This window comes from Carassius gibelio, chromosome B7 (genome assembly GCF_023724105.1).
Source record: "Carassius gibelio isolate Cgi1373 ecotype wild population from Czech Republic chromosome B7, carGib1.2-hapl.c, whole genome shotgun sequence".
Lineage (NCBI taxonomy): Eukaryota > Metazoa > Chordata > Actinopteri > Cypriniformes > Cyprinidae > Carassius > Carassius gibelio.
The window spans coordinates 4,271,259-4,298,657 of record NC_068402.1 but is presented as its reverse complement, the minus strand read 5'-3'; the positions used below and the strand labels follow the sequence as shown (position 1 = coordinate 4,298,657).

The 27,399-nt window shown below is 35.6% G+C and overlaps 2 protein-coding genes across 2 annotated transcripts; both read left to right on the top strand.

Annotated features, from left to right (window-relative positions):
• The first annotated feature begins 1,839 nt into the window (after window positions 1-1,839).
• Window positions 1,840-12,925, top strand: LOC127962439 (shootin-1-like). Its single transcript, XM_052562000.1, has 17 exons — window positions 1,840-1,963; window positions 2,105-2,202; window positions 2,552-2,612; window positions 2,805-2,899; window positions 3,713-3,893; window positions 4,010-4,107; window positions 4,248-4,329; window positions 4,416-4,510; window positions 9,121-9,255; window positions 9,349-9,496; window positions 9,915-10,110; window positions 10,217-10,275; window positions 10,431-10,531; window positions 10,767-10,796; window positions 11,019-11,072; window positions 11,444-11,597; window positions 12,558-12,925. Exons 1-17 carry the CDS (start codon window positions 1,918-1,920, stop codon window positions 12,704-12,706), a joined length of 1,782 nt encoding a protein of 593 aa, XP_052417960.1. The 5' UTR covers window positions 1,840-1,917; the 3' UTR covers window positions 12,707-12,925.
• A 1,793-nt stretch (window positions 12,926-14,718) lies between these two features.
• Window positions 14,719-19,136, top strand: LOC127962720 (protein TEX261). Its single transcript, XM_052562380.1, has 6 exons — window positions 14,719-14,918; window positions 15,914-15,993; window positions 16,832-16,985; window positions 17,064-17,131; window positions 17,206-17,308; window positions 18,284-19,136. The coding sequence occupies exons 1-6, from the start codon at window positions 14,849-14,851 to the stop codon at window positions 18,397-18,399; spliced, it is 591 nt and encodes a 196-aa protein (XP_052418340.1). The 5' UTR covers window positions 14,719-14,848; the 3' UTR covers window positions 18,400-19,136.
• Window positions 19,137-27,399: the final 8,263 nt, after the last annotated feature.

Here is a 27,399-nt window from a genome sequence, read left to right as displayed (position 1 = left end):
GGATGCATTTCAATTAAAACTACTTCGTAATATTACGTAATGAATCCCACTCTCCATTGGCTAGTTTTTGAAATATATATTGATCTCAGACACTTCTATTTTAATAAAATGAACAAAGAATACTTTCAATAAATATCAAAAATAATAATTAGGCATTTTACACACTAGTAATGGGCACTCTACTTAAAATAATAACAGTTTAACAATATAATATGAAATTATCTGTCTGAGAAAAAAAAGTTCCTTTGAGGAATTTAACAAATCTATGAATATAATTAAAATGTTTTAAATGTGAAGAATACAAATTTTTGAATGCATTTTGACTGAAACTACTCAGTAATATTAAGTGAATATAAAATGAATCCCATTCTCTTTATGGACACTCAACACCACTCAAATCCAGTCCAAATCCAAATCCAGTGAGCGAGACGTGAATTTAAATTGTATTTATTTACAGTTTACAGTTTTCTAAGGCAAACTAATGGAAGCCCAACATGCACAAGCTGCTTGATCCCCCCCCCCACCCCTCACAGTTAAATTAAGATAACTTAGTAAAATACTCAATAAAATGCTTTACATTTTCTGAATGTCAAGGATTCACTATAGTTCATATATTTCAACGGCCTGCTGAATGCTATAGACTAGCTCTGGTATCATAAAGCAGGTTTTGTTCACTCTGATCACTAGAAAAAGTGTGTATGAAGAAACAGATCAATAATCTTGCAGCTCATCTCTCTGTAACCCTGAGCAAGCTATTATATAGAATAGATCAAAACTAAATTAGATTTGTCTTTATGTAATGTTAATATTCAGGCATATTGGATTTGTAGGCAGCCTTTCAACTGATTTTGTATAACTCTAAGACCATACAAACTGCATAAGTTAATTTTTAATGTTACATGCCAGACTGCATCAACTATTTCTCTCTCCCCTATATATAGTTTTGTATTTATACATTTTTCAAGGTCACAACGTTTGACCAGAGACCAATGGAACAGACGATCAAAAGATTATGGATTTGGCAATGAAAAAAAGTATTAGAACACAGGCAATGCTGTTTTGTAAATGACCCAATATGCAATTTCAATATATATTTTATGTATTTGGTTACTGATGTGAAACAACTCCACCATGAAACGAGCTTAGACTTCAGCAACACGCCGACACAAGAATTAGCAACATTTCTGTAAAAACTGATTACAGAGAACGGTTGAATACACTTAAATTAAAATTCTACTTTTAAATGTGCCTTTTTTATGTCTAAAATGCTTGTTAAATGAGTTTAAATGTATGTTATAATGTATTTACCTGAATAAATTTAATTTGTCTTGTATTTTGTCCATGGGTATTTATTATTGCTTAATAATAAATATTAATCTTTTGATTATTGCGATTGCCTATAGTTATTCTGTGTGTGATTTTTAATTACCAGCCCATTTTAAGCCAGCAATATAATAATTTTAAACAATAGATGACTTAAACAACCCAGTATGTGTCCTGTCCAATATTTGCCGAGCGCTGGGTTGCAAAAGAACCCAAGTTTGTTTTTTAGAGTGTACACTGTAAAATTAAACCATTTCAGGGAATTGCAAGTGCAAAAGTCAAATAATCATCTAAATGCTTAAATGTATTTTAATCATTTGTTCAGATCCCACTGTGTCACGAAACACTGTGTCACAAATGATGATTGTCACTTTATCACATCCTTTCTAAATAGTCATGTTGACGCAGTTTATGATAAGGGCAAAGTAGAATGGACTTTTGTATCAATTTACACAACAAAATGGGAAGAATAATAAGCAAAGCAGTACACTGAAGTTAGTTTCAGTTCTTCCTCCTGAGAGCAGTCAAATAGAGAGTGACAGACGCAGAAACAGAGGGATCTAGAAGAGCAGATGGTAACAAGAAGCTTGAGAAATGATGTGGAATCTTGAAGAAGAAGAAGAAGAAGAAACTATTTCAGGTTGGATAAATTAACTTTTTTTCTTGCTTTAAAAATTGCCTAAACGTTCTAAACTCTCAAAATAGTTTTTTAGTCTACTGGGTAATAAAAACAAATGTCTTACAAAAACATGGCTGCCTTTTATTAATACTGTAAATATAGTGTATGAAACAGATGGACATGCTGAAAACTTCAGCTGTAGCCTCTCAAATTCTGAAGAGGAGAGCACCCTGTCTTCAGAAGATGAAAGAGACATTGAGGTAATTTCTGCCAATGGCATTAGAGAGCACTTCTTAGTGAACACTGAAAAAATAGTACTGTTTGTAAAACAGCATGCAGTAATGATGTGCAGAAGAATATTTCTGATATGATCATCTACACATTGAGCTCTACTGAATGCCACACATTTTGTCATCTGCTAATGCAAAAAATCTGTTTTGTGCAAAACTCTTATTGCATATTATAGAAATATGCAAGAGAATCAAATCAACTTCATTGCAGGCCTTCTCTTGTCACAACTACAAGATGCAATAAGATAAATAAATGAGCAAATGTGAGATCCTCAAAGTTTTAAAATGACTATTTATCATTGTATAATCTGCTATACAGTGCGAGATTCTGGAGAAAGAGCGAGATGAGGCCAATGAAAAGCTGTCAAGGATGGAGGAGGGTGAGACATTAGTGGAAGTCTTTTGGAATTGCTATATCCTCATATTTCAACTCATTTACTGAAAGAGTCTCACTATGAAAGGGTTACAGAAAGCTTAACTATCACTGTCTAAACCTTGGAATAGCTGTGCAACATAAGCTACTTAAAGTTTGACTGAAAATGTGCAAACGTGATTTATGTAACTACTTTCAGCCTCTGCTCAGCTGCTCAAGGAGCTGGATGTGTTAGAGATGCAGTTTCAGATTGAGCGATCGTGCCGGGAGACCGCAGAGGCCTTTGCACTGAAGGTAGATACACTTCTCTTTTCTCACAAGTCTACAGCTTGTATTTGTGCTGCTGATTATTTCACATCCCTACAGTAATTACTAACAATGACGTTCTCTAAACTGAGTCATTAATCCAACACTGAAACAATTAAGGCTTTTATTGGCATCTATGGCTCCATGAAGAACATTTAAAGGAATAGTTCACCCGATATTTAAAATTTGCTAAAACTTCAGGCCATCCAAGATTGTGTAGATGAGTTTGTTTCTTCGTCAGAACAGATTTGAAGAAATGTATCATTACATCATTTGCTCCCTGATGGATCCTCTGCAGTTAAGTGGTGCCATCAGAATGAGGGTCCAAATAGTTTATAAAAACTTTACAATAATCCAAAATCATCACTACAGCCCATCAATTAACATCTTGTGAAGTGAAAAACTACGTTTGTGAGAAACAAATCAACCATTACTGCATTTTAACTTTAGTCAGTTGCTTCTGGACTAAATACAAGTCCATAATTCATAATGACACTTCCGCAGTGAAAAGTCCATCCCTTGATGTCCTCTTTCATTAAAAGCACTTATTCACTGCAGTGGATCAACTGGTGAGCAAGTGATGTAATGCTACCTTTCTCCTACGTTTCCATGAAACAAACTCATCTTGGATAGCCAGATTATAGGCCTGGCCAATGGTGCCACACACTGTTCACCTTTAAAATGATATAGAATAGTGTTCGTATTGGATTAATAAATAAAGGGACAAGAGATATTGAGGCTCATATTGGTAAAAGTCATCATGCCACCCTTTCTCAATCTTTGAGACTTTTGAACCCACAGGTGAATAAAGATTTCAAGGCATTAAAGAGACAAAGCCAAGCCATACTACCCCTGATTCCAGAAATGCCAGAAAATTTCTCTATCCTGAACCTGGACCCCGAGGCTGATCCCAGCTCTGAAACGGTCTCTGAGGAAGAGAGCAGTGAAGATCCGCTTCTCATGAGTCAGAATCAAATTAGAGGTAGCATCATTTATAAATAACAGAAGCCTTGAAAGCAAAAATATACCCTTAAACCGGTCCAAGATTAGAGAAAGTGAAGATTCTGGCTCATTTTTTTCTGCAATCTTTTTGTACAGAGCTACAGTCATCTTTAGACCAATTGCTTGGAGAAAAAATTCAACTCACTGCACAGGTGGAGCTTCTTAAGAAAGAGAACGAAGATTTGAAGGACCAGGTATAGTGGCCTAGTATTAGACATGCATACAGTTGTGAGATCTTTATGGGTCTCGTCAGTGCCTTACTTTCTTTATATGTAGGTTAAAATCCTAAAACACAGAATTTTACTAAACTTCAAACTCTTACTCTATTCATAAGTTGGTTTTGGAGGTCGGAGAGAAAGAGGCCCTTCTGAGGAAGTTCAGCAAGCAGAGCAGGACGGTGAATAAAATGAAGAGAGGTGAGTCAGCTGAATGTATTTTACCATTAATGAGCACCCTCAGATCAAAAGATTCATGACAGTTTCTCTGTGTGTTCATGCTCCAGTCTCCCAGCTGGTTACAGAAGAGTTTACAGAGATGTCTCATAAGCTCGAAATGGAGCAAGGACTCAGGCAGCATGCTGAAGTGTTTGCACACCAGGTATAGGTGCTTTCACTCACACTCCATTATCTGCAAATTTAACATCTGTTTTTGTTTAGCAGACAAAATGCCAAAAATCAGCTACAGCTTATGTTAGCTGACTTGAGGTCATTCCCGTGACAAGTTCTGCATTATGAGTGCTACAAGTATCGATACAGGGCCAGCTATTGAATACAAGAACACGATTTAACACGGAGTAGAAAAATAATGATTAGAGCATAATATATAGGTTACAACAAGGTTTAAGCTGGCGACAGAGGAACACAACTGGATTGCCTGATATAAAGAGACGCAATCCCCATAACAGACTTCCCATTTGTGCAATACGGAAATATTTGCCAAGTCTTTGTCAACCTGGCAACCTTGTGCACACGTTCTCTCTCCATTGTGGATAAACGCGCTTGCTTTCTGAAAACCCCAGTAAGCTTGCAGTTTAGCAATCTCCACTTTAATATTCTATTCACAGAAAAGTGTAATTCATCACGTTCATTTATTAGACAGAGAGAGAGAGAGAGAGAGAGAGAGAGGCTTTGTATGTATGAATTACCACCATTTTACCGCTTTTCTCTGTTAACAAGCTGTGGTTTTAATTCCTGTACAAAAGATGATGTTACCAGTTCCTTGTTTTGAAAGATAATACTGCTCTTGAGCGATAAAAGCTAATTGATAAAATTGCGGGGCCGTGCTAAAAAGTTTGTTCCTGAATGTCTGAGCGCAGCCGCAAAGTGATCTGTTTGAGTGACTGAACGTGTGTGTGTGTGTCTGTGTGTGATACAGTAGACAAGCATTAGTTTAGAACGCTTCTAATTTTTTATTTTTGCTTCGTAATCTTAGAAAGTGGTGTTAATCTGTGCAATGATAACGTAACAGCAATGTAAATATGATTTTTTTTTTTTTTTTAATATTAGAATGAGTACATTAAATATAAATTGAATAGAACGAGTAGAACACATTATTATTTATGGGCTTAAAACAAGATACAAACAATCAGAATATTGTACCTGGTGGGGAGTGCCCAATGTAAGCATGAAACATATGCCATTACCTATATTGTACTGTCTGTGGTATAGTTACAGAGGCCCTTCATAATGCATTGCAGAGGTCGGCTGCATAATCTGCCAATAGTTAGAAATGGCACTATCGTATGCAGTGTTTAATAAAAAGCTATTTTACTCAAATCTGATTAGCTGAAATACAATGCAGTCCTGTAACGTGATAAGTATCATATTGTGACTTTGCTGGTGATACACAGACTTATGTAGACAAAGCCATAATTGTTAACTTTTGAGCATGTACAAGTTTAGGACACTTATTGTTAGTCAAACAAAAAGTGAGCCAACGTCAATCAGAAAATGTGAAAAAGTAGGAATTGAGCCTATACATTTTTGCTTATGGATGAAAAATTTGCCAAACAAAATAAAAAAAAAGTTGAATATATACTCTTTAGATTTGTTGGCAGAGTCAGAGTAATAACAAATAATATCTTTCAAGCTAAAAGACTGTGCAAAGATAGGGGGTTTGTTTAAATGGGAATACGAGTCAAGCCAAAATTTCTGAACAAAATCACAAGAATAGAATAAACGTATTAAGGTTTCCTCTTCATTTCCACAAAATAAGCAGGTACTAGGAATATCAACGTATTTGGAAACAGTTGAGTTAACAGGATATATTTTATGCAGTATTTTAAAGTGGACTTCTTTGGTCTTATTAGGAGGAAAATATGATGCGATAACAATTTTTCCTTTCTCTTTAGTGTTACAAGCTCTTGGTGCATAAAGATCTGTAGTACTGTAAAGTTGCACAGATTAAAAGTCTCAAATCCAAAGAGATATTCTTTATAAAAGTTAAGATTTTTCTACGCCCCCCTAAGAATGGCTTGTTTTAGCACACCCCCACATCTCTAAGTCACTTTGTGAGAGGATTTGCATAAGGCCAACCAGACCACACCTCACTTTTCAGACCAATGAGCTTTGTAAAAAAAACTATACATTTCAGAAATAGAGATAGAGATGCCTCTCTGTCAGACATAGAGAGGCATAGAGAAGAAACAATACTGTACAGTATGTGGAAACTATGCGTTTTCTTTTTTTATTAAACCACATAAACATTTCATTACACCTTATAATGTTCTTTTTAGCAACATCGTATGACCCCTTTAAGTGTTTATCTCTTTTGGACAGACTGTCTCGTATTCCTTCACGATGTTTAACGCGGTGAAGACGCTGAACCCAACAGATAACACTGGAAATACACTATATTTAAAATATAGGGTCTTATAAAGCGGTAAACAATAATGGAGCGAACTACTCACCCATTGGTGAACGTCTGTCAGTTCCACATGCAGTGACAGGCAGACAAACAGCACTTAAGTCGGTAAATCTGACTGAATTCGCTTAACTTGAGTAGTTTATTGATATAACGTTACATTACTGTCGACTCAGTTCAGTGCGGAGTCGGACTCATTTCCGGATGTAAATCGCCTTTCCTCATGTACATTAAGTTTTATGACGGTTACGGTTTTAACAAATCCCACTGATAACCGCTCTCCATAACAGGTTTCTATAATTATGTCCGTTATTGAGAAAAATGTTGCAGAAATCCCGGAGCTTAGTTTTACAGAGAAAAACTTGACGAATTTCAACTGACGCTGAGTCACGCGCTGCAGAAGTGTGTTTGAATTGGACCGTTCAAAAGAGCGCGCGACCAATATAAAGCGATGTGATTTTTAAGGTTTATTGTGATAAATTCTTAGATTTTTCTATGTGAAAAAAAAAATCCATAACCACTCGACATTATACCGGTTACAAGTGGCCTATTTAAAAATAAGTTTAAAGGTGCGCTCAACTAGCCTACCGTACTATTTTCACACCGTTGTTTCAAAGGTCATCATCAGCATCGTAAATCCTCGAAAGTGCCATTTTTATGTATTTATCCTACATTTATAACACAATACTTTGTATTATATCACCTTTGCATCAAAAAAAAAAAAAAAAAAAAAAAAGTAGAAGAAGCACCAGTTAATATGGCTGTAGGCTACCTTATCTTTATTAACATGTGACTTATTCACATTTTTAGATTCAGGACAAGTTCATTTGTATAGCACATGTCATACTTAAGTGAACAAAATTTTATAAAAAAATTGGTTTACATAAAAGAGGCGTAAGATATATATATATATATATATATATATATATATATATATATATATATATATATATATATATATATATATATATATATATATATATATATATATTTTATTTTTTTAAGCAAGTTAAAAATGGCAGACACATAACATATACTAATCGTATGATAGTTACCTAACAGTTCAATTAAATAATCTGGACATAAAAACATACTTCTCACTCAGAGGCCTACAGTACATGCCCTGACTGACAACATGACAATATCTGAATCAATAGACAGTAGATGTAAGGAAGTGCAGTTTTTCCCGATTTGTTCAAGTGTGCACAAGGGCCTTGGGAGATTTTGGCTGGATCCGGTCAATTCACACTCACAGCTGTGAACCTGCATTAATGAAACAAACACGAAACAAAGAGGAGAAAACACTGGATTGAGATAACACACAGTCTTTGACCATGCCAGTCCAGCTGGCTCTGTTAATACCAGTAGGTTTAGCCTTCATTCAGTCTAAATGAGCATCTCCGCTTAAAAGTGGCATCTGTCTTTGCATTCCTCGTCTCTTCCTGCAGTAATTAGCACCCATCGAGATGGCAGTTTGAAAATCGGCAGCTCTTTAAACCCCTGTCCTTGTTTGACACTTCCTTTTTGTGTGCTTTGTGTATATTGTTCCCCATTTGCAGACACAGACATAATGGGGGTCCCAACAGGGGGCCTTCACCTGTGAAAGGGACCCCCGACGGTTCGCGCACCACTCAAACTCATTCTGAATGTGCGGCTGCACACCACACAGCTTGAGTGACATTCTTTCTCGCCACCCCTTCCGTTTGTCTGTTTTCCCTCTGTTTTGAAAACACATTCATCTTTTTCACGTTCAGTGTTTTTTTCCAGTCACAGAGAGCCTAATGACGGACTAATTCGAAAGGGAGAAAATACAGGCCGTCATCACACAAAGAGAGGCGCCCGTTTACTCGTCAAGCACATGCGCTCTTCCCTGTAATTGCTCCTCCGCAGGGGTCGCGTTTGGTGGTTTAGGTCCGTGCTTCTTGCAAGCCGAATGAAAGGGCAATGAATGGAGGTGAGAAGTGAGAGTCCAAACACATGACAAATTCGCACTTCCCTTTCCTGCTCGCCGTTTCTGCTTTTCAACAAGAACGTTTCTTGTCATCTAAAATTTCAGGGAGATAATGGATGGTTTGATTTTTTGGGTTTTCCAAACTGAACTAATTCTATTGAGGTTTTGTTCTGCTGAATGACAGTTTTTCCGATAATTCGCTGCATGAATAATTAACATGCCCATTTTGCACAACAAATACAATAAAAATGTTGGAAAGGTCTTTAAAACGAACTTTGAATGTTGGCTTGTAAATAAAAAATATTTAGACCTTCTGTAGTTTGAACTCGGACATTTGAAGAGATATTTGATTGGGTTTGATTTGATTGGATACTGGATTGTTTTTTCCCTACAGATGCTGATGAAACAGCAGGAAACCCAGAGAAAGATTCAGAACGCAGAGACTGAGAAAAAACTACAGCAGGCTCTGAGTCAAATGACTGAAATCAGCAAAGATCTGGAAGAGATACGACTCTGTTACCAAAACCAGGTGAATGTGTCAGTCTGGTGAATTCAGAACAGTAAAATGTCAACCAGTGTCATGTGATATTCGAATCAGCTTTAACTGTATCTGTCTGTCCAGATGTCTCAGACAGCAGCTCAGGATCTCAGCTCGCTTTCAGATCTGGCTGCTGTAAGAACAAAGCTGGAGATCAGTGAGAAAGAGAGGAGCGAGACTGAGATTCAGCTGAGAGACTCTGAACAATTTGTATCTGCACTTCAGGAGGAAAGTAGGTCTTATTAAGAAAAATCGAAATATCTAGATCATGATGCAGAAAAAGTGATAGGACCTTATATTAAATAAAACACCACTTAAAAGTGAGACAAAACTCACATGAGATTTCAGCTGTTTCACCAAGACAGAGTTGCATCTCAGGCTTTCATTTCCAAAATCATGTCCATCTAGAGTTTCAGAAGACGTTCCAACAATGAGTCAAACTCATGTTGGTGAAGTCTGAAATGAAAGTCTCCATATGAAATGCTCTTCTAAGACCAAATGAACAAAGCTGGTTTTTATATTAATTTTATAGCACTATACTAAATTTAACAGGAATATAAGTTGATGCTTACATTAAACATGAGATTTGAGCTTTGAAAGAGCCATCACTGTTATAAAAAATGTGATTGCAATTTTTGATCATCATCTAGTCAAGCTGCTCAAGGATAAACTGAAAGGGATGGAGCAACTTCCTTCAATTCAATCTATCCCGCTGAACGTGGCCAACAAAAAATTAGCTGATCCACAACCACTGATACAGCCAGCACGTCCTCCACCTCCTCCTCCACCTCCTCCACCTCCTCCTCCTCCTCCACCTCCACCTCCTCCATCTTCAGCTGTCACCGAGTGAGTCTTCACATCCTTTAAATGTTGAGATATTCCAACCATAAAAATACACCACACATGCAAAGTCTTTGAAAGTTCATTAGAATTAAACCCATTGTATTTTTAGCCCATTAAAGGCTTTGAGGGACAGAAAGATGGGAGAAAACAACGCCACTCAAACCGCGAGTAAGACATTCATACCTTTCATATGACCTGTGAAAAGCAAAATCAACACGGTAGATAGGACAAAACAATACAATCATTTAAAAGGTGATGTTAAATCAAAGACAGCAAGCACTGCTCTTTCATCCTCGATGAATACTGTGTTGATTTTCTCACAGAACCTGCAATTAAGGAGGATATAAAGTCCAGAGCTGTGGATGAAATGATGGAAAGAATCAAGAAAGGCATTATTCTCAAACCTATTCTCAGAACGCCACAGGTGGGTCTGTCTCTGGTGAATTATTACATGTTTTGATGAACATAAATTGTACAGTGAGGCACCAACACTGTCTGTATGAAAATAATCGAACGGGTGACAGGAAAAATCCTATGAGCATGTGCACATCACAAATGATTCACACAGTAGAACAAAATATACTTATGCTATAGACATGCCTTGAATATAGGCCTGTTTAAACAGAAAAATAAATATTTGACATGTGGTTTCATTTCAGGCTGTGTTAGAGGATGACAATGCATGGAAGGTTAGTGATACTGCACTATTTCACATAGGTTTTTAGTTTACAATTACACAATATTGTGGACTTTCATGTCTTCCTGCAAACATGTCTACTTGCAAGTATGTGGATGTTTCATGGGTAGTTCATGCCTAACTACTTTATACATTGCTTGCAAATTATGTGTTCAGAAAGAAACTGTTCAGAAATGACTAAATGTTATTCATCAGAAATAATTTACATTTACAGGAGCAGAAGTCTGAGAATCGGAAATCAGCTGTGCTGGAACTGCAGGGGATGCTGGTAAAATAAGATCTCTTAAAATATAGATTACTTTTATAACTCGGACTAGCTGCTTGCAATGTTGACATTAAAATATACTTAAGTGGCTATACATAGTACACACTATACTTTCATATAAGGAAATTAAATCTGGGTGCAAATACTTTGACGCCCATCAGTTCAAACATTTTCTCGTCAAGACTGCATTTATTTGACTGAAAATGCAGTCAAAAATTTGTAAAGATTATTTCAGTTTCAAATCACTATTTACTATTTGAATATATTTTACATTTGAATTTATTCATGTGATGCAAAAAAGCTCTCTTAAGTAGTAAAATGCATGATCTCTCATCTTTTATATTAATGTAACTTTATTGTCTGGTTCACCTCAGGAGTGCATGAGGAGGCCTGGCCCTCGAAGGGTGGAATCCAAAAAACGCTACAGCCGTAATGTTGGGGAGGCGGAGCTTCAGACTGTGCTCCAGAGAAGGAGGAGGGCCATGGGGGATGAAAAGGGGACCCCTTCTTCTCCATCCAAACCCAAAGGTAGCCTACTATCTCTCTCTTTACTCTTTCAAAGGCCTGGAAAGCATCATTTAATAAACCGCTGATGCATTTAAATGTGCTTCAGCTTATACAAAACTGGTCATCTCTTAAGTTTATTATTGAAAACATAAGGACACAGTACATTAAAAACTGTGAATTCTGAATTTATTTGCTGATCATTTTTATAATCTAACAATTATAAAATCACCAGGATTCTTTAATTTTATCTTTTATCCCTATGTATCCTTTATTTTCACTCTTTTATCAAAATGTTCTATTTCATTTGTTCTTTATTTAATTTATTCTTTTATCACCTGAGATGTAATATGTACAATCTTAAAAAAATACTGAAAGGAATTAACTATATTTACTATATATTAACTATGTATTAAACACACACACACACACACACACACACACATGTGTATATATGTATACATATATGTAGTTTTTTTTATTAATTTGTTTCCCCGAACTTACTAATCTAAAAAAAAGTACACAAAAAATTAGAAAACTTAATTTATCTAGTATTCATTTTTACATGAAGTGTTCATTAGTAGGCAATAAGTAAATAAAAAATAAATAATAAAAAAAGATTAGGCCAATATAAGGTTAAGTAACTGAAAAAAAAATAACTTGAAAATACACTTTCTGAAAACTAGTTTTAATATGCAGTTTTGCTTCTCAGTAGAAGTTATCTCAAAATTTGTAGATATTGTTTTTTCAGTAAAAAGATACATTTTAGGATAAAAAATATTTTGATTAGGAGTTTAGCTGAAAATGTAATTTTCTTTTTTTTTTTTATCAGAATCAGATTTATTGGCCAAATGGATTTTTTCCCAGTGGTGCTTAAAAGCAGCCTCTTCATTTATTGATTGATTCTGAATGTTTGTGCGAGCTGCATTATAACGCAGCCACTTAACTAAAGCTTAAAGGCGATGTTTCCTCTCCCACTCACAGATCCACCCTCAGCCGTGTCCGTCTCGATCTCCTCGCCCTGGGCGGGGGAGAGTGGAAGCTCCCCGGTGCTCCGGAGACTTCAGCAGAACCGTGAGAAGAGAATGTCTCGCATAAAGGCTTCAGAGTCCATTATATGGGAGGAAAAGTGAGCTTTTAGTCTGACCTTCTGCACTTTTGAGAAACGTGATGTTGAACTAAGTGTGACTTCAACACCTATTTCCTTCTGCCAGATGCCTCTTGGAATTAGTTTAAAGTAAATGTCACGAAGCTGAATAAAGCGTTAACCCTGTTAACTGTGCGATGAAAAAACCAAGGACCCGAGCATTCAAAAGTGAATTATGAAAGAAATAAAAGACATTCTTCCTGCACATACTCAGTCTGTCTTTTCTTTGCACTCAGTTTGCGTTTGTTGTTGTGTTGGACGTTCGTGCTTTTGAGGTGAGAATTCTTCCATTAAAAGACTTGACTTTCTTGAATACTTGACATGCACAAGTATTTGTACCTTTCAGTCGGTTCTCTCGTTTTGCTAAATTAAAAATCATACACTGACATTTTTGAAGCATTAAAATTCTAAATAATTTTAATGTGACATTGTTTTATATTCATAAAACCAGCAATGCAGCATTGGTTTTATTGTGTGTCATTCTTGGTGAATTTGTTGTTCAGGTTTCTTCTGCTATGTTAATATAATGAAATAATGCCAGAGAATCTCATTTGGACTGAGATCAAGGATTTGGCTCCATGCAAGTCCATCTTGTCATTTTTGATCCATAACCTTGTTAATTTCACAGAAAGGCAAAATATATATATATTTTTTGCCATTTTCCAGAATTGCTTTTTCATGTTAACCATTTTTTAAGAGTAAGTCTCGTGCAATATCCAAATAGTAAAAATTGGCCTTTGCTTGCAACACATGGGGGGGTCAAATACTTATGCAACAGTGTCGAAACAGCCTATATTAACTTTAAAGACTTTAAGCTACTATGGTTGAAAAATATGATGTTTTTGGTAAGTTTTTTCTAACAATGTCTGTTTAAATAAACTGTTATTGATTTTTTTTTATATATATATAAAAAAAAAAAAAAAAAAAAAAAAAAACAGCCATATTAGGCAAGTATCAGAATATATTTCTAAGTCGCTGTACTATATGTGCTGTCAGTGTCAAAGCCTTTAGGTGAGTTTATCCGTCCATCTGGATGAAAAGGGCAGCCTTTTCTCCTAACACCTCCACACTCCTATTCTTTGATAAAAGCATTTTAAATGGAGTACAATTATTTTCCACTCTCACTCACTTTTGCCTTTCTCTTTTTAAAAAGCATTTCATTCTGTAAGGATTCCTCTCACCCAAGAGAGCTTTTCATCTAACAAACACTATAAAGAATTCATGTTTTTCCCCAGAAACTGAAAGGTGTCTGATTTAGGTGTGTGTACATTTGAGCGTGTGTTTGTGTGAGGCAGAAGGAGAAGAGATGTGTAGATGTGGATGTAAAATGCATGACCAAAACAAGTGAAAAAAAAATTCTAAATGTGTGAGGTCTTTGGAAAGCCCTCTTTTTTTCTGAATGTCTGTATGTCTGCCTGTCTGAATTTGTTTCACATGAAAAAAAAGAAAAATAATGTTTTTTTATTTTATTTTATTTTATATAAACGCTCCTAATTGCTGTGTTAACAGAGCTTTAATACATCTAGAAAGATTTGTATTTTGTTTTATTTATTTTATTTTATTTATAAATGCATCTAATTGGTGCATTAGCAGAGCTGGAATCTTAGATGCAATTTGATTGGATTGGATTTGATTTATATTTATATCTATCTGGACAATTTATTTTTTACTAATATTTGTTTTAGAATTACTACATTATAAATTATTTAATTTAATTTAATATTATTTATTTTATTTTATGCACCTAACTGAGAGCAAAGCTGGAATCTTAATTTTTTTTTTTTTTTTTTTTTTTTACAATCACTACACAATTCTCATAATCTTTATATAATTTAATAAAAAAAATGCACCGGGAATCTATCTAGACAGATTTGATTAATATTTGTAGAATCGCTACAGGATTCTCACACTCTCATTTGCGTTATTTCTTAATTATTTGCCCGGTGCAGTACCGCCTCCCGCCTGAGTGGCGCTGTTGGTGATCAGACTCCCACATCAGCTGCGCGCTACATCTGAAGAAGCCGCAGGAGAAACTTTGACCACTTCAGTTGTTAGCCTAGCAGTGGAGACACAGATCTCCTTTATTGTTTACAAGTCCCGCGTTTGTCTGACTAGCCCTTTTTAAAAGATGTGGTTTATTTATTTACTCAGCTGGTTGTCGCTGGTGGTGCAGATATGTTTCGTTACTCTCGCTATCGGTGAGTTTTATTTCGTCGCTGTTAGCCGCTAACTCTGTTTGCTGACGCGACCGAAGAAATCCCACCACTCCTATGCCTTATTATCTATAAAATATCTGTTTATTGTCAATAAATAGCAGCCTATGGCAAATATAATGAGGTAAAACAGAACAACAGTGGACTGAGCTAAAACACAACAGGTCATATCTCTTTGGCTAAAGTAATTTTACATAATTGATTAGCTCATTTTGTTTCGTTTCGTTTTGATGCTTGCATCTTTTATATATAACTTAATTAATATATTTCACACTATGGTGAGGCAGAATACAGGATTGTATTGATTGCTAATTGCTCCTCCCATGTAAATGGCTTGACCCTTCATCTTTGAATTAACTCTAATGTCTATTGCAAATGAATGATGGCTATTTTATAACTCTCTTTTAATGATTGTGGACAGTGTCGTAAAAACAGTGAAATGTCTCTGTCCACGTAGGCAGATGTTTTAATAATGGTGACAGAATCTGGCAGCCTGATAAAGCAGCAGTGTTTATACACCTGTGTTTACTCTATAGCTAGATAGATTTATGCTGTGAAAACATTTGAATCAATTAAGATTAAGTTGTTGTGGTTTTGCTTGTGTGTTGATCACACAATATGCACTTACATGGTAACACTTTACCTAAAGCATTGAAATATAATGCATTACAAAAGCATTTATGATGCATTAATTAAGCCTTGCAAAGCACACTATAATGCATTCTAATACATTATAATACTGATCATCGATACATTGATCTGCTTTTAGAAAATATAATGCACATGACAAACCAGTTCAGATGTAACAAGGACTCTGAAAATATTAAAATGCATTTTAACTTTAGTTACAATGATTTGTGAAAAGAGATAATGCATTGTAATGAACATTATGAATACCCTTTATAATGGATTATTCATAAAGGCTTTAAGTGAAGTGTTACGTGTACAGTCTTTTCTCAATTTGCTATTTGTCTCTACAGCTGCAGGCCTGTATTATCTGGCAGAGTTAATAGAGGAGTACACAGTCTCCACCAGCCGCATTATAAAATACATGATTATGGTGAGTATTATCTTTGTAAACTTTAGTTTGGGGTGCATGTGATTGCATAAAACAATCATTATTAGTAATGCTTGCATAGACTATTATTGGAGGAACTCAAGTCATATCTGGGGACCAGAGTGTCTGCTGTATCTTTAAAACTGTCTTTGTCTAATTTTGCAAGTGAGAATCACATGCATTTGTTTACAAAAACGAAACAAAACAACGACAACAAGTCAGAATGAAAGTCCAAGTCATTGTTCTGTGTAATATATTTGGATATACCTGAAGGGAGCGTTTCCAAATACCTCTAGAATCTGTGTAATGGAAACTTGAAGGTCCGAAATAAAAAGTAAAATATCATCCGCATAAAGAAATCTGTTGTTTATACGAATTTACGGAGATTGAACAAACGTTTTCTTGTATTATAAGTTGTGCTAGAGGCTTGAGCGACAACACAAATAACATTGGGGATGAAGGGAACCCTTGTCTTGTGCCTCGTTGTTCATTGAAGGGTAAAGAACGCACCCCGTTAGTTACCACAGAAGAAGATCGTAATCATATTCACGAAGCCTTCGCCAAGTCCAAAACAGACCAGAGGTAGTCCCACTCCAGCTTATCGAATGCTTTCTCCCATACCTCCTCTGAGGTGACAGGCTGCCCTAAAAGTTCAGCTTCTTCATGACTAAGACGAGGTAGATTGAGAGACTGCAGAAAATAAATCATTATTGGATGCATTTGTTGATATCCATGGGTTAGTATAGTAAGCATCAGCACGATGTCTTCTCTAACAGTGCTTCAGACAGTTTTTAGTGACACATGCATCACGTCTGGTCTAACTCGTGCCCTCATCTCTCAGTTCTCCACAGCGGTGCTGGTGGGACTCTATCTGTTCGAGGGCTTCCCCACGCTCATGATCGGAGTGGGTCTCTTCACCAACCTGGTTTACTTCGGTCTGCTGCAGACGTTTCCTTACATCATGCTGACCTCACCAAACTTCATCCTGTCATGTGGTGTGTGATGAAGACGGTGGTTTAGATGTACTTGTGCTTGTGTTCTCCTCTCACCCGTGTCTTTGCTCTCTTGTGCAGCACTGGTTGTGTTAAACCACTATATGGCCTTCCAGTATTTTGCTGCAGAGTACTATCCTTTCTCTGAGGTAACGTTTTTTTATTTTACAGACTGAAACAACGTACTAAATGATGTGAAAGTTGAATGTGTGTGTGTTTTCAGGTTCTAGCGTACTTCACTATATGTCTGTGGGTGATTCCGTTCTCGTTCTTTGTTTCGCTCTCTGCTGGGGAGAATGTTCTTCCATCCACTGTGCAGCAGGGAGGTGAGGGACTATCTGACCTTAGCAAATGTGATTTCTTACACTCTTTATGAACACACATGCTTATGTACTGGGCTTACAGGGCTGAGTGATATATCCGAGCATGTATAAAAATGGTAGAAATCTATATACACAGTCATTAATAGAAATAGGATCAAGTAAAATATAATCAAGTAATAAAAAAATTGACTTGAGCTTTTTTTGTAGTGTGTATGCCTTCAAATATATTCAAATATGCACATTGTTTTTTTTAGCATAAATAATAAAAGTAAAAAAATTACTTTAATAAAATATTTTTTGTAATTTATAAGTCCTGAATGGATATTTAAATATGCATTTTACTTTGAACATTGTTTTTAGTGTAATTAAAACATTAAAGTGTTTTTGCTTCTTTGTTAGTTGTATACATTCAAAAATATTTAAATGAGCATTTTTCTTTGAATATTGTTTCACAGTCTAATTAAAATAACAAATATTCAATTAAAATACATTTGCTTTTTTTTATAATTTTACATGCTTTCTAAATATAAAAAATGCATTTTTCTTTGAATATTGTTTTCAGTTTGATTAAATTTATAAATAATTTAAAATTAATATTTAATTAAAAATAAATTAGCTTTTTTGTAATTCATAAACCGTGATAAATATATTAAAAAAATAATATTAAATTATACATTTTACTTTAAATTTTCAATTAAGTCTCATTATGTAAAAATACTAAATTAATACAATTAATAAATATTTTATTAAAAATGCATGTGCTTTTTCACATACCTTCAGAAAATATTAATATATGCACTTAAATAAATAAATAATTTATTTTTGTAATTAAGTCAAATGTGCATTTTAACAAGACAGTTTATCATTGAAGTTTAATAGATGTGTTGGGGTGTTCTATAACAATGTGTATATTATGATATTATAAAAATACTGTAATTGAAAGCACTATACATTATTTTCTGTTCCTTTTTTTTTCAGATGATGTGGTGTCAAACTACTTCACTAAAGGCAAGCGGGGCAAGCGCTCGGGCATCTTGCTCATCTTCTCCTTCCTGAAGGAGGCCGTTTTACCGAGCCGACAGAAGATGTACTGATGCAGCGGTTCAGATGCGCCTCAAACGGAGGGCTTTGGGAGGGTTTGTTCAAGCCACCGGCCTCTTTCAGTGGACAGTGTGTTTTTGTGGGAGGAACGACAATAATGAGAGGGAGAGGACCAGATCAGAACAAACACACACACACAAACTAAACCCTCGAATGAACTCACCGTCTGTTGATTCGTGTTAAGAGTCGCCGACTAATTTCTTCTTAGGCGTCTAAAGCCATGAAAGGACTTGAAGTCTTTCCTTCGTGAAGGCTTGATCTTTTGACGTGTCTGTACTTGAATGATTGTGGAAGGGGCTTCGGCTTCTCTTGAGGCTCCTGCTGATTTTCTTCTGATTGCATCACTTCCAAAATCAATAGTTGTGTTCATGTGCTCATTAATCAATCCATGTGTCTGAATTATCTGTTCACATTTTAAAGTAATGTTTTACCTTAAATCCAATGTTGAGATCGCTCACCCTTCATCACATCTTACACTACGTATTTAAGTATTTGTTTAAGGTTAGACTTTTATAATGACCTGATGTTGAGGCAGTTTCAGTAAAGATTGTGTTGATTTATAAATGCATTTTATACCAGCCGCTGGTGTGACAAGCAAAGAAAAGCTATTTTTGGGGTAAAATGTTTCTTTAAATACTGCAATCATGAGAGCCGTAGTGTTGGCAGTGCTTAATTTGTGTGCTGTACAGAAATATAATAAAATTCAGTTGTATGAGTTTTTGAAAGGTAAGCATTGTCGTGTAAAATTGAGAAGATGCACAGAGGGGGAATCTCCGAATCAGGTTGGATTTCAGCCTAAATTTACCCCCCCAAAAAATCTTGCATTAGGAAAATAAGACAGTTTTTATAGGTTTATTAATTAATATAAGAATAATTAAGCACATTGAATATTTGTTTTTCAGTTAAATTCAATATTGAAAAATTATTAAATAATACAAAATTGCATTTTATTAAATAAAAATAGACTTGTCAGTTACATGGCTACAAAAATATTAATTTAAACACGTTTAAATCAATATGGCTTTTTTATCTTTTTTTTCTGAGTGGTTTGGTTTCATAAAAATGTGTATATTATGAGGAAATGTTTATGCAAAATTATGCAATTAGGCATAAGTTTAGCAACAAAATAAAGAAAGAGCACATAATTGTTCATAAAGTAAGCTTTGTTTTCTTTAAACTATATTCTGTTTACAGACTTGGACATGCTCATGGTGAAAATGTTTTGTGAATCATTTTATTTAATTACATTTGGGTTGTGTAATAAGCTCTTTGACCAAAATGGAGATTTAGTTCATTTTAAACGATAAATGTGAAGAATTTCTAATAAACTGTCCGAATGACTCCGAGGGGCTCAAACACGGTCTGTGCCGACACATTTGTGCTCCTCTGTATTTGGCAGACGGATCTTACACTTGGAGTGTGAGGTTGAGGAAAGGTCAGCACACATTCACTTCAGGAAGCTCTCGTCTGGGGAGCGAATCACTTAGGAGGGCAGAAGTTACCCTTTGCTGGTGTTATCTGACTGTTTTGTGGCGTGTTTCATAATGGCTGAGGTTAAAGTCGACATACAGAAAACTGGTTCCAGGTCAGTGTGAAAGGGCAGCTCTTTTCTCGCATGTCAAAAATGAAGCCAAGCGTCCTCTGGGATCGGATGACGACAGCAGAGCGGTTTTGGGCAGTGACCCGGTTCACTGTGGTCTCGACCTTGACGCCTCCAAACCGTATTCGCTCAGAGTTCAGCTTTCATTCACACCTACCTAAGTTCAGCATTGGGGAACCTTTCAGAGATTTTTTATTTATTTTTGCCCTTATACATGTTTTCTGCTCCTTTTTCACACTTTGATGATGTGCATGCAGAGGCATGTTGCAGTTAAAAGCTACTCCACAAATTTTAGCCTTTGCTCAGATTTTTTTTTGTGTGTTTTGGAAAAGCATTCGACTCAAGAAAGTGTTGGAGCCATAGACTTAGAGCTTACAATAGAAGGCCTTTTTCCACTGCTTCCTGTCTCATCTACACAAACCTCCAGACAACAGCACAGTTTTAAATTCTACTGTAATGTTGGGCGGAAAAAATCAATTCTGAAATGTTTATACGCTACATTTATAAATGTTTTTGAGCCTCTTGTGTTCACCAAGGCTGGATTTATTGGATAAAAAAACTTTAAAAACAGGAAAATTGTGAAAAATTATCACAATTTCAAATTACAGTGTTTTATTTATTTTTTTATTTAAGTAGATTATTTGATTCTGTGATCAAAGCTGAAATTTCAACATCATTACTCCAGACTTCAGTGTCACATGATCCTTCAGAAATATGAAATATTAATCTTTTGTAACCTTTAAATGTCTTAAAAAGGTGCTCTATGTAGGTTTGTGACTTAACTAAAGCATATCATTACCATAATATGTTTGTAGATATTTAAGAAACATGCTAAGTTAACATACTTGTTTATCTGAAAAGCAATGCTACAGTAAGTTATTCTCTATAAAGATTTTTTTTTTTGGTTGCACATGTGTCTTTCATTGCAGGGGTGGAGATTTGGTTGGTACCTTTGAAATGGGTACACATTTGTACTTTATTTACCCCTAACGAGTGCATATTAGTATATTAAAATGACATTTTAGTGCCTTTTGTTAAGGTTCCACCCCAGTGACGCGTGTCTGATAATGTCCTGGCTTCAGCTCCTGATGCATGGTCACCTCGGTCCAGGGCGAGGCGTCTGGTTTTGGGGAGCGACCCAAGCAAGTCAGATCCAGCACACAGTGGATCCATTTTTTCATTCATTCATCATCTTTCATCAAAATACAGTAACTTGCTCCACCTTGAAAATGAGTTTCCTTTTTACATGATGTTGCCAATTCTGGTTTAATTTTTCAAAACTCATTAGTGCATGTTACTCAATTAAAATATAATACACATGCTCTTCCTTCAAAATGATCTTCCATTTCAGCTAATGTATAATGGTCTAAGTTTGCACATTTCATCAGTGCATGTAAGCAGGTGAATAAATAAATAAACAGTTTCAATTTTTAATTATAAATATAATAACTTGCTTTACCTCCAGAATGCATTTCAGTTGATGTTATCCTGGTCAAATTTAAAAAAAATGCCTAAGTGCATGTTATAAAAAAAATAAAAATAAAAACAAACATATAGTTTTAATAATATTTCATTAAAATGCCTCCGAAATTACTTTTCAAATGAGGTTTCCAATCAAGATACAGATTTATGCAACGTTAACATATTTTTCCATATAATGTTATAAGATCTAAAATATAAAAAAATGCAGATGATTTCATATGTCACATCCACTCATTTGGAAATCAAGACTCAGTTAATTAAATGTTCTTTATTATTTAATAATTGTAAAGATGCAAAGTGCACATTGGTGCATCTTAAAGAATGTTTTGTTGAGCAACCTGACAGCTGCTTGAGAAAAAACATGGATATTCTGCCAAAATAATTTGGACTTGCCTTTTGTCCTGCATGTGTGACTGCAAGCAGAGATTGATCTGCATTATTGATTTTTCTCATGGCATCCAAATGCATCTCTCTGAAACAGCAGAAGACTGGACTCTGTTTCTCTGTGGGTTCTCGGTGATCGATGCTTTCTGCTGAGAGGCATCAGATGTTTGATGATGAACTCGTCTCATTTAAATATCAATGAATCAGTGTTCATTACTGTTGCTTTATAATTGAATCAGATTTCAAAGCACAACCTTACTTATCTCCTTTAGTGCTTACTGAATCAGATAATTATAGACACATTTTTATTAGAGCTGTCAAGTTGATAGTGTTAATTATTAAAAACAAAACAACATGAAAATAATGTCGAATTTTTTTCTATTCAGTGCTTTTGTCTATATTTTTTAATATTTTAAATAAATGTTATACACAAATAAATTGATCACTAGTGACAGTAAACACATGTATAATGTTACTAAAGATTTATTTTACAACAATGACAATAATCAGAAATGTGTCTTGAGCAGCGAATCATTATATTAGACTGATTTTTGAAGATCATGTGACACTGAAGACTGGAGGAATGATGCTGACAATTCAGCTTTACATCACAGGAATAAATTATATTTTGAAATGTATTCAAATAGAAAACAGTTATTTTAAATTGTAATAATATTTCCAAATTTTTCATTTTTTTCCTGTATTTCTGATCAAATAAATGCAGCCTTAGTGAGCAGAAAAACGCCTCTTTGAAATACATTAAATCTACCCATCTCAAATATATATATATATAGTGGTACATTAATTGGCATATCATATAACGTTTTACATGCTAAAAATGTGTACTTGATCAGCAGTCTTAACAGGAAAAAGCGACACTGTGAACTTCTGAACCGCAGCGTTTCTGGGCCGCTGTGAGCCTAAAGGCAGAGGAAGAGGCCACTCTGACAAAATGTCAATAGAAACTGATCCTAACTCCATCTTTAACTGCCCTCAAACTATGTCACATCTTTTGAAAGAGAGCCATCTCGCTGTGCTGTCATGAGGTCATGTACCGAGCACATAAGCTCAGGGCACAGATAAGGGTCACGACCCTTGTGTGCTTCATCTCTGATCTGGGATCAGTTCTGTTGGACGGCTGAAGGGAGCAAAGGGACATGGAAGAGAACGAGCCCCTGGTCACAGATCAGCAGAGCGCAGTGAGATTACGAGGGATGGAGGAAGTGAAGATTACAGACGAATGTTGGCTGATGAAGCTTGCTCAAAGCATCCCTGAAAATGAGATCATGGATTTCTCTTGCCAGCTGTTGTACATTACCATTGGCCACTGTCTAGACCAATAAGGATGCGCCTACTCTGAAGTGGGCGGGGCTATGACACCACTGCAAAAGACAAACACCAATAAAAACAAACATTGAAAAGGCCAAATGTGCCTGAGGATGTGCCTCTCTATGCCAATGTAACTAAAGCTAGAACCATTAAAACATTTTTGTTACTTTAAGTAAATAACATTAACTGTAATAAAATAAATTCAAAAATGTTTATTTCAACTAGTTGCCAACTTAATTTAAAATAAAAATGTATAAAATTATATAGATAAACATAAAACAAAAAAATAAAAATAATATTTCTTTAAACTTTAATACCAGCAATAAAAGTGCATTAGCTAATTGTATTGTAAAGAGATTCCATTTCTAATTTTATATCATACAATTTTTATATTTCAGAAAACATTGAAAAGTAAGATGACATCATTCAAATGTTGATACTTTTTTGGAGAAACTATTTTGGAGCAGGAAGTACTAACAAATCAACTGCAGAAGGACCAAGAAAATGCTTTTAGAAAGTAAACAGGATCCATTTCGATTTCAAACTGAATTGAGTGTGAAAATAATCTGAAGTGATGGATGGCTGTTCCTTGAACTTGCGAGAAATGCGAGCAGTAAAAAAAAGAGCATCTATATTTGATGAATCACATTTTGCAGGACTCATTCTGAGCCGGTTCATGTAAGTGCGCTGATGTTCGCTCTCTCTCATAGTCTCCTTGAGTTTCTCATCCTCCCGTTTGTTTTATACTGCTCTCTCTCTCTCTCTCTCTCTCCGTTCAGCCTTACACTAATGCACACTGGCATATTCTGTAGCTCTGAGTCGCAGTGTAGCCTGGTGAAGCGCAGTGACCATATGACGACCCCACACACACGCTCCACCCCGAGAGAGAGAGAGAGAGAGAGAGAGACAGAGAGAGAGAGAGAGAGAGAGACTGTAGACTGTAAGGCAGGAGAGGATGAGATCAATAAAGCTGCTTAATGCAGTCTGCTTTATATAAAGTCATGAAATGAAAGAAGAGGCAATCCTTTAAGACTACACATTTGTGGTTTTGGTATGTGTGTTGGCCATCTCATCTGTAAGCTAAACATTGACAAAATTCACTAATAAAAGGTTAAACCTAGTTTTTTGGTTTTTCTCTTTCAGGATAAATGGGGGATGTACATTTCCAATACAGGATGATTTGAGTGACAGTGCAGAAACTTTGAACTTTCAGATCAACTATTGTTCTTGGGACCTCTAGAAGTCAGTCAATTAATATTCTGCATCTCAGACATCTGAAGTGACTTGTGCATGTCATGAAGAAAAGAGAAGGAGATAGTGTCCTCCTTACTCTCCTGTGTGTGCATATGATACATCTTTAATGTGTTTCATTCAGGCAGCAGGACAGACATCCCATCTGTGTCCCATCTTCTGTAACATCCCGAAGGACTCTGGCTCCAGCTGTAATATATATGGAGAAGGAGAGAAAGTGGAGGAAGATCATAATTTAGTTTAATTTCATGCCAATCATTTAATGCATTCACCTTGTAGTTCCAGCTAAAAAATAATGATTCATGCACCTTCACAGCCCAAATATCAACCATTTTGCTGTAAAACCATGCAGGAAGAGTGCTTCAACCAATATACAAGTCTAACATTCTTGATTTGAATTCAAGAAAACATTCTTAGAATCCGGAGAAAGGAATGAACTAATCAAAACCACAACATAAATAGATCTAAACTCATTCTGAATAGTTTTTAGACTAAATGTATTTATAAAAAGTTAGACATTTTATTAAATGAAGACTTAATAATTAAGACTTTATATCTGTTGCATATATGTAGGATATTTAATGTAAGCATATTTACATAAAATATACATTTAGCCTCCTGATTATTAAAACATGCAAGGTGACTCATTAATCTGAGCGTGTGTGATTGCTAAAATATGTCTCGCTAACACAAAGACAACATTTGAATGACCCATAACCTTAAACATTTCACCACGTTTATATTATCAAAACCCCAGAACTTCTTTATTTGCATATTTCCATCCGCTCGTCACAATCTCGCGCTTTCGCATAGTTGCCCCATGGAATTTGACTCTGATGGAAACACGCATTGAATTTTAATGAATCATACATGTTCAAAGCTGCTAATTATTAGTGCATTTTTATTATATTTTTTTATCTCTTTATCCCCGCTCATTGCTAAAGCTTTATAGATGAGCACTAAAGATTACAGCTTTCATCTGATGTGACAAACCGCTGTGACTCTGTGCTGTGTATGTGCTCGCATGTTTTTGCTGGGGAAAAATGAACACCTTTTCACCAAATCAAAACGATTATGTTAAAATATGTGGCACTGAAATCTTCGGCTGTTCTGTGATTTGAGGTCTTTTCAAATATAAGCAGGCAAATGTGTGTTTCTAGGGTTATCCAGACTGATCTGAGCATGTGGTGGTACATGGTGTGTGTCACAACATTTTGGAGCAGATGCATCTGAAAAAAAGAAAGAAGGTGAGTGTGAAGTCGCCCTGGGCTGCTTGTCTCTTGAGATTTATTTTTTAGGTGTGTCAAGGGTGTCAGAATGGTGTGTGTGTTCCTGGTCTATATATTCAAGTACACACTTCATACACACTGTCTGGTGTGTGTTTACATTTAGTGAGTGTTCGGTGCATAATAGAAAAGTTCAGCTCAAAAAGTGAAATTTAGTTGAAAATTTCACACAATCCAAAATGTAGGTTTTTGGTTCCTTCATGGGAACAGATTTGGAGAAATGTTGCATTTCATCATTTTCTCACGAATGGATGTTCTGTAGTGAATGGGTGCCGTCAGAATCAGAGTCCAAACATCTGATAAAAACATTACAATAATCGACAAGTAATCATCACCACTCCAGTCCATCAGTTAATGTCTTGTGAAGTGAAAAGCTGCATGTTTGTGAGAAACAAATCAACCATTAAGACGTTTTTTCTGCTGCTTCTGGCTAAAGCAGGCTGAGTCCTAATATTTCAGTGAAAAAGTTGTCTTGTGTAAACCAGGAGAGACGTACAGTATCCACAGATCAAGCAAAAACAGTTCTAAACAACACACATATGTGAGTGGATTTTGATGTGAGATGACCTTTAGTGGTAATATTGATTATGGACTCATATTTTAGCCAGAAGAGATGATTTGAAGTTAAATGTTTCCTACAGTCATGCAGTTTTTCTCTTTACACAATGTTAATATATGGACTGGAGTGGTGTGTATTAATGTTTTTGTTTTTATCAGCTGTTTGGACTCTCATTCTGACGGCACCCATTCACTGCAGAGCATCCATTGGCGAACAAGTGATGTATGCTACATGTCTCCAAATCTGTTCCCATAAAACAACAAACTCTTCATGGATGGCCTAAGGTTGAGTACATTTTTGACACATTTTCATTTTTAGGTGAACTATTCCATTAATGCTTTCTTTTTTATGGCTATTTAAGTAAATACTAGAGTACACAGAAAATATTAAACTAGTAGAGATCGCTAACGAAAAGCAATTGGTTGGCCAATAACAGAAAATCCTTTTATCATCCAAGGCAGTGAACGGTTCTGACAGGAAGCAGAGATGACAATAACACCTGACCTGTGAGAAATAAATCACACTCCTGCCCAGCCGAACTCTCAGATTACTGTGCTACCCTCAGCAGACGTGTGAACACTGTCACCGTCGTCAGACAACATTAGCACTGACGCTGCCGCTCAGGTCAGAGAGCATGAATCATGAGGTCAGCCTGAGGTCACCCGACAGGAAACCAACGCCATGACCATCAGAGATGAGAGTGAGTGAGTCAGTGTGAACAGAAACACGCTGATCTATTGACTCTGCATGACAAAACTACAGTGGGCTTTCACTCCATTGATAGATAACTACTACGTTTTCATTTTAGGCAGAACTGGCCATTCAAAAAGTCATTCACATGTGATTTTATTGAATTGCAAATCATTACAAATAAATTGTAAGTAGGTAGGCTACTTACAGTAACAAACAATTACTTTGGGAGTCTACTACTCTCAAAATGGCAACAAGTATAAGTATAAATGATGTGCATATGTAAACAGGTTTGGTCATGAAGTCTGACACTCTGAAGGCTGTTGGCTGAAAGAAATAAAACCCAAAGGCAAAATAAAGAAAGAAATCCGAGCCAAAACTAACAGTGTCAGTTGAACTCCAGAGAGAATCC